At 38.9% G+C, this 8,032-nt stretch overlaps 1 protein-coding gene across 1 annotated transcript; it reads left to right on the forward strand.

Annotated features, from left to right (window-relative positions):
• Window positions 1-36: 36 nt before the first annotated feature.
• Window positions 37-7,617, forward strand: LOC109037827 (uncharacterized). Its single transcript, XM_072304848.1, has 5 exons — window positions 37-191; window positions 713-1,087; window positions 2,491-2,985; window positions 5,187-5,651; window positions 7,240-7,617. The coding sequence occupies exons 1-5, from the start codon at window positions 138-140 to the stop codon at window positions 7,594-7,596; spliced, it is 1,746 nt and encodes a 581-aa protein (XP_072160949.1). The 5' UTR covers window positions 37-137; the 3' UTR covers window positions 7,597-7,617.
• The last annotated feature ends 415 nt before the right edge of the window (window positions 7,618-8,032 follow it).

An 8,032-nucleotide genomic window follows, 5' to 3' on the forward strand; every position in this document is an offset into this window, starting at 1 on the left:
AAGATGATTCCCATATCAAAGTATGGAAATCTTTGAAGCAACAAATACGGAGTAAACAAAGTTTGACCGGCCTGACAGTCTGTATTGAAGCTTCGGCGACCAAGTAGTTCGTTAGGAGTGATATAAAAAATATTATCATGTGCTCCGATCAGACGCTTTTTACGACTTTCCTAACCTCTATTTCTTTATTAGTAAGTGAGAAAATAGTAATGTTTATACCCACCTTTAAACGAGAAAGTTTAACACTGTAATTTTATGATCCGTCCAATTGAATAAATTAAAACGAATTTAAATATTTTTCGGCATAAACCAGCAAAATCATTTTCCAATCATCTTTTAAAACTTTGTTTTACATGGAAGTGGAAAGAAAAATTTTACTTTACGAATTGAAAACAATTTGCTTTCACATGTTTTTTTTTTTTTTTTTTTTTTTTTTTTTTTTTTTTTTTTTTTTTTTTTTTTTTTTTTAAAGAAACCTGGCAGAAAGCTCGAGACGACGTATCTTGAGAAACTCAATTGTTACGCATGGATCTCCCTAAATCTACGATCATGATGTTGCCACCTGCGTAAAAAATGGCCATTATTTTTTTTTCCGAAATTAATGTTGTTCCTTATGAACTGTTTTTTTTATTTCTTGATCATAAAAATCATTTGAAAAATTTTTGCTGTAAATAAAGTTCAATCATTTATTGATATTCTGTCATGATTTCAGGCTGATCTCACTTTAATAGACGGGGATGACTTTTTTTTTAAACTAAACCATGTGCGTAGCAATAACTTCAGGACCCACATAGTGGAGGGCAGATATTTCGTGGACAAAAGCTACTTCATAAAAGAGTTGGTTGAGGACCCTGCAGTGGTCACAGCCATCGCGAGGCCACGCAAATTTGGTAAAAGCATCAATCTCTCAATGCTTTATTATTTTCTGACGATAAGTGGACGCTTCCCCCATTTGTTCAGAAATCTTACAATTTCTAAGGACCATTGGTTTTGTCGCAGTCATAGGAACAGCCACCCAACTTTGATATTGAGTTTTGGTTACAATTCCTGGACCACATATGAGAAAGCTCTCGACGGCATGAAACAGGTCAGTTTAACCCAAAAGTAATATTCATAACGTTAGTAATATTTATAACGAGTAAGTGCCAGAAATATTGATTCCTTATTGCAATGTTGCCGAATGGTCATTTGCCCTATTCACCAGTTTTTTATGGCTTCAGATTTTAGATCAGCAAAAAATAATAGGATATGTTCAAACACAGAGTTTTTATGTCCAATATGTATGGAAATAGTCTATTTTGAAAAAACATGGCCTATGACGGCAGTGTATACAATGCTTCCATCTTGGTACCATTATTCAGTGCCAGACACATTTGGACTAGTTACTGGACGTAAAACACGGGCCATGCTGATTTGCCGTGCGTTTTAACAGGGCCGGATTAAGGGGGTGGCCATATGGGCCGCGGCCCATGACGGCTAATTTAGGGGGAGGCAAATGTTGTGATTTTTTCAAATGTAGGTATCAAGAAAAAAATCTGATTCAGAAAAAAAATCACAAATGAGGAAAGGCGAAAAAATCTCTCATATCCTGAGAGTTAAATTATAGTAATTTCTAATTTGTTCGTTTTTCGGTGATACAAGAGACAGCGCCTTTCATTAGTCTAGTTGAGAGAGAAACCAAACACGCAATTTGGCCTGGAGCGGCACGGCACAGAGAGCAATGATGGCGAGAGCTTGAAATGGAAAGGAGAAGCCCTATCGGCGCACCGGTCAGCATGAAACACATATTAGCGCCTACAAGACTCCATGAATACTACACGCATTGCGTCAAACGGAGTGCGGTCAGCAGCGGTTGGCGTGAAACTCATAGTGCCTACAAGACTGCATGAATACTTCACGCATTGCGTCAAAAACAGTGCAGTCACTTGGTAAGCAGCAGTCAGCGTGAAACGCATAGCGCCTACAAGACTGTAGGAATACTTTACGCATTGCGCCAGACACAGTGAGGTTGGCGCGGTGGCGGAAATTAAGATCATTAGACCACATTTATGTTTATTCTTATTCATAATTTTTTCGTTCTTTTCTTATAAATGAAAGGCATCGTCCAAACAGAGATAGGTCTACGGAACTTAATTTTCGAGCAAAGTTCCGTGAACTTTCGCTAGTATTGACAGGGCTTTCACAAAAAAATGTGGCAAACGCGAGTAAACACGTCTCATTAACCCCTCTTCCTCCAGCACGTTCACCTGATGGTTTCTATGGATGTTTCAAAACTAATGAGATGGGGCGGCAAGAAGGTAAATCCGGCCCTAGCTGCTCTTAAATGCGGGCAATATCTTCGATCTTATTGGACGTGGTAATCTTGCGTTTGAACTGATCGTATTAATAAGTTTGGCAATCGGCAAGCTCATCGTCAGAACACCAAAACACGATTCTATGACTCATTGGTTTACCATTTATTTTCGTCATATATTTTAATTTTTATTCAAGGTCATGTCTAAGCTTTACGACCGCAACAAATACGTCATCAACAGCGTCAACGTAACCGAGGCTGAGAAACGAGTCTTCAACGTCATCTTAACGAAAAGCGGGACACATACCGAGACGATAACAGCACTACGTTTGATGACGAACCTCATGTCTCGCTACCACCACAAGAGCGTCATCCTCCTCGTCGACGAATACGACACGCCGATCAACCGAGCTTTCTTCAGCGGCTTCTACGAGAAAATGGTCATCCTCATGCGGACCGCCCTCCAACCCGTCATTGAGAATAACCCGTTCCTCTTCAAAGCCGTCATCGTGGGCACCACGTTGATCTCATACGAGGGTCTCTTCTTGGGCATTAAATTCGTGAAGATGAATTCCGGCCGGGAACTGAAATATTCGCAATGCTTTGGCTTCACAGAGAAAGAGGCCAGAGGAGTCCTTCTTCACCATAAGTATCCCCTCACGACCATGGACACCATGCGGGAGTTTTACGCGGTAATTTGGTAAAAAGAGATCATAGTAGTAGTATCAGAGGTAGGGGTGTGGCCCAAGGTAGAGTGCCTTTATAGGGAGAGTAAGAACAACTCGATTTATGTAGCTCTTAGGCCCAAAAGGGCGACAACGTGTAAAACCAAAGTCACAAGAAATGTACTGCTGCCAACCATTTGAAATATCAATCCATACGGCCCACAAGAACATTGTAAACAGGCGTCTTTAAGGATTCAAATTTTGAAACTGAGAAAATGTATGCGAAATCAAAGTTTTGTACGTGCTTTTATAATTTTCAATCAGTTATGAAACGACGGGTAGTAAAAATTATGAAAATTGGTACCACTGGATAATTAGAGTTCATAGGTTGGCAGCCTTTTTGGGCCTCAGCAGCCACTGGAAAAAAAAAAAATCTTAAATTTGCCGCCAAGAAGTATTTCTTCTTAAATCAAGAATTTTTCTGGTTAATATAAGCTACTTTTTTGCTTTACTCAAGTATTATTTTTCTTGAATCAAGAAAAAATCAGCTTAAAGCAAGATAAAGAAAATTTTTGGCGGCAAATTCAAGAATTATCATGCTTGATCCAAGCTACTTTTTTTTCAGTGTGCATCATGACCTGATCAAACGTAACCTCCAAATTTTCGAGTTGTCCATACTATTCCTATAAAGGTACTCTAACCCAAGAAAAGGAACGGAGAGCCCAAACAGGCTGCAGCTGACTTGCAATGAGGCACCTCATGGAACCTTGCAATAGCAAAGCTGCCCTCGTGCACCCCAAAGTTGGACCGTGCCCCGTAATTTGTAAGAATGACAAGTACCGTGTTTCTGCAAGGTCCAGAGATCTAGGTCTGAGTGGTTGGCCGGGTTGACGACCAAAGCAGTGGCGTGCCGTGAATTGCGATATATCGATTGTTATGCCATTTAAACCTATGGTAAAGAATCGATTATTAAGGTGTTCGCTGCGAACACCCTGTTTATCGATCCTTTTCCATAGGTTTAAATGGCGTAACAATCGATATATCGCAAAGCACGCCACGCTACTGGACCGAAGCTGTTAAGCGCGGCCTTTTTTAGCCCACAAAAAGTAGAATTATTTCAAAACTAAGCTCAAACATTTTTGGCATTAACACTTTGGTTCACTGGGAAAAAGGAATGGCCTGGATTCGCAATCTTAAAGACACCAATCACCTTTATGAAAGATTAAATTACATGTAGGAACGATTTATGAGAGCAAAGAACCATTAATATAGTATGTATAGTATAGTATAGTATGTATAGTATTTTCTAATGTGGCAGAAAGTGCAGTAAATTTAAGATTTATAAAAAAGATTTTAATTCTTCTTTAGAAATAGGAACGTGAAGAAATGTAAGATTTCAAAATAGTGCTAGTTTTACAATAGTAACAATAATTAAACCGCACATGTAAGCCAAAAGAATAACAGTTCCTCTTATAAATAACATAAATAATAAAAATCTATAAAAATAGGAGTTAACAATAAATACAAGAAATTCCCCTTTAGTATGAAACAAGATTTCTTCTGCGGGAAGGATTTTGAGTATTATTTCTGTTATTTATTTTTTATTTATTGTTTTAGAATCTTTCCTTCTTCTGCGTCTAGTAATATTTAAGCTTGGTGTAAGTAGATATCTAGAATGGAAAATTAATGCTTGGGATTTGCGATTTAACCATTGATTCGTATGTAAAAGTTGGCGAGAAACACGATAGTGCCACTGGTTTTCCCTAAAATCAAATCCCAAGCTCAAAAAAAGCTCTCAAAGTCGAGGCAAAATGGAGGGGATATCTCACGCTATCCTGAGAGTCCACATCTACATCAAGACAAACTCTCCATGCAAAGATAGGGCAAATACATTAGCGGGGTTGCCGTGTTTTCAGTTTTAGATTCCCCAAATTAAGTGGCAGCCCTAGCTGTCAATGTATTTGCTCTCTATCTTTGCATGGAGAGTTTGTCTTAATGTAGAGGTTGACTCTCAGGATAGCGTAAGATATCCCCTCAACTTTGAGAGCTTTTTTTGAGCTTGGGAGTTGATTTCAGGGAAAATCAGTGGCACCATCATGTTTCTCGCGAACTTTTACATAAGAATCCATAGTCAAATCGCAATTTCCTCACACATGCAACATCTGCATTGAGGGTCTCTCTTTGTCTCTGTCTACTTAATGGTGCCGATTGTTCCACTCTTTTTCTAGGGCTACCACATGGGCAACGAGAGGATGTTCAACCCCCTTTCGGTGATGCACTGCGTAAAGCCAGACGGTCAACCTCTGGCAATCAATAATCTATGGGTCAAGTCAGCCGATCCAATGGATTTCACTGATCTCATGCTCCGTCATGGAATCCTGCCCATTATCAACGCGGAGATATTGCTAACCGGCCAGGACATTTATAAGATAGTTACCGCGGCCATAGAGTATCCGAAGATCGCAAATCAGGAAGTGGCCTTCTGGTCATACCTTACGCTCACAGGTTATCTGGCTTTTAGCACGCCGGCAAGTAAGAGTAATGTCACTGATCAGGCTCTGCGCGTGCCAAATCGAGAAGTCGCCCTAGCTTTCAACAACGCCATCAAAGCTTACTACAAGCATTATAATACGACACCCCAATACGAGGTTTTTAAGAACAGTCTGAGAAACAGGAATTCGACTGCGATCAAGGTATTTTAAAATTAAAAATTTCCGAACACGTGTACACTGTAATTTTTTTCTATGTATTGCATATCAATGGTGAAACTATCAGATCATGTATCTTGGGTCACTACATCACAGACTTCCTGTCACACTGTATTTCATTAACGGAAAACGACAGAAGGCCAATTCTTGATTTTCGTGATTTCTCTTATCTGTGCAAAAAAAACTCTTTAAATACTTCAAGGAATAATATTGATTTTTGTCCCTTCAAAAAAATAAAATGGGAGCGGAAATTTTTAAACACTGCAATGGAAATACGTGGTCTGGTAATTTCACTGTCGATGTACATATATAAAATGTAAAAAATATTGCATCAAAAACGTAAAACAAAAAGTTAAGCGTTCAAGAACTCGTGGCTACAAAAATATAGACATGCCACGTGCGTTTCGAGAGGAAAATTTCCAAAAGTAATTATAAAACTGATGAGTTTTATCTCTTAATATTGTAAAAATATACTGTTTTAATATTCAGCATGTCAGATGATCCCTGAATGTTGGCTTGATTGATCCCGCAGTTAAGATTCATTCGGATGTAAAGTTATCAGCGAAGCACTGAATCCAGCATTTAGGTATCGCCAGACACCATTCTGAAATCCAAATTGTTTTTCGCATTTTAAATTTTTTGTGATGTTTTGACTGATTTTGTCGAGCTGAGGTTGGAATTGCTCACTAAAAGCTTATGCGTAATTTTCCTTGGGACGCATTTTGTCCAAAATAGCAAAAAGCCGACCAATTTCGTAACCGTCACGCGCGTCACCTGTAACCTTCATTAACCTCTGTAGACCTCATTTGCAAAGTTAATTTTAGTCACTAACGTTGAATTTGCTCTCATGCCAAAGTTTGCTATCCGATTCATGATGGATCCCATCCTTTGAAGCAAGTCGCTCTGGGCACTAATCGGTAAATCGGTTAAAATATCAGTTAAATGAGAAAAATAAGTGGTAAACATGCAGGGGGGAAACAAGGCTTAAATACAACAATAAAAACCCGAAACGTTCCGACTCATAAATGAGTCCTTTTCAGTCGGAAAATAAATTAAAAATAAAAAAATATCGGAAAAAACTTGAGACCTACACCCCTAGCATAGTGTTGTTTTTCTCGGATATCGTCCACCAACATGTCATGTCAGGTTTTTCCTTCGATATTTTTTTAATTTTTAATATATTTTCCAACTGAAAATGACTCAGTTTTGAGTCGAAATGTCTCGGATTTTTAATCGCTGTATAATAGCACTGTTTCCCCCCCCCCCATTGTTTTTTTCCTGTCACCATTGTCTCAACCTGCTTCATAAGAAATGGTATCTATAACAACACAGGAAATGTGTCATTCAATAATAATTTTTCTAGTTTCACAAACCTCTTCCAAATTTTTTCCAAATTTTTCTTGTGCAGTTTTGTTGTCAGGCAAAATGTTGCTACGGATCTGGGCGTTTCCTTGGTAATTTTAAAATCATCTAGTACGACACACACTTAAAAAAAATCGGTAAATCAGTTAAATAGTCGATTAAAGAATACCAAAATGATTCATAAAATATTTCCTGAAATTACTATTTTCAGGACTGCTTAGAGGGATATGTCAACAAATCTACTCCATTCTTCCACGGAAGGAACCTGGCAGACTTTGAGGGGCTGATGACGGGGATATTACGAGGAGTCGAGAGAGACCACGGAACTGTGACGAAACATCGCGAGGGAGACCACACTTCAACCCTCACATTAGGACCTTCTGGTAACTCCACAGAGAAGCTGGTTTTCGTTTTGACGGAGGCAAAGGCTAAAGAAAAGGCAACGGATGCCAAAGTTGGAGTCAAAAAGATGTTTCTGAAGTTCTGCCGCATGTTCCAAGGCAACGAGACGATCTTGTCTTTATCCATGTGCGACGGATTGTTCGAACTAAGACTCGATGTGAAATAAGAGCGATGAAATGAAAACGAAGTCTTGTTTCAGTATTTCGAGAGGACATTTGGGGCGAATCTAGTGTCATATCCACAGCCGCTTCTTCAGAATGGTCCTGTAAGGTCTATATTGTTACTAAGAAGATCTTTGTCTGCGAAAAGGTGGAGTGAAGTTGCATCTTTATTCCACAATTTTGAGCCCCAAATATGGCGTTTCGAATTACATATCTTGAATTGCAAAATTCAAACCCGACGTAACTCCAGTTTAGCTCAAAGTTGTCTGGCTAGATTTTCACAGAAAACTTTGCAAACGATTACTCTAGGCCGTAGACTTGTGGGACGAAAATCTCAATTTCATTTTTTCTAAGACTAAAATCAGTGGACAGTCAGAAAGGACGTAAACCTCTTAGGACGTGTACCGAGGCCCAAAGATTTTGAAGAGTGATTTCATGTGT

This window comes from Bemisia tabaci, chromosome 10 (genome assembly GCF_918797505.1).
Source record: "Bemisia tabaci chromosome 10, PGI_BMITA_v3".
Classification (NCBI taxonomy): domain Eukaryota; kingdom Metazoa; phylum Arthropoda; class Insecta; order Hemiptera; family Aleyrodidae; genus Bemisia; species Bemisia tabaci.

Bases quoted from the DNA above. Each gene is read 5' to 3' on its own strand.
- LOC109037827 (XM_072304848.1), top strand. From the start codon at position 138: ATGTGCTCCGATCAGACGCTTTTTACGACTTTCCTAACCTCTATTTCT. The intron at 2,986-5,186 runs GTAATTTGGTAA...CTCTTTTTCTAG, and splicing joins CCATGCGGGAGTTTTACGCG to GGCTACCACATGGGCAACGA. The intron at 5,652-7,239 runs GTATTTTAAAAT...TACTATTTTCAG, and splicing joins GGAATTCGACTGCGATCAAG to GACTGCTTAGAGGGATATGT.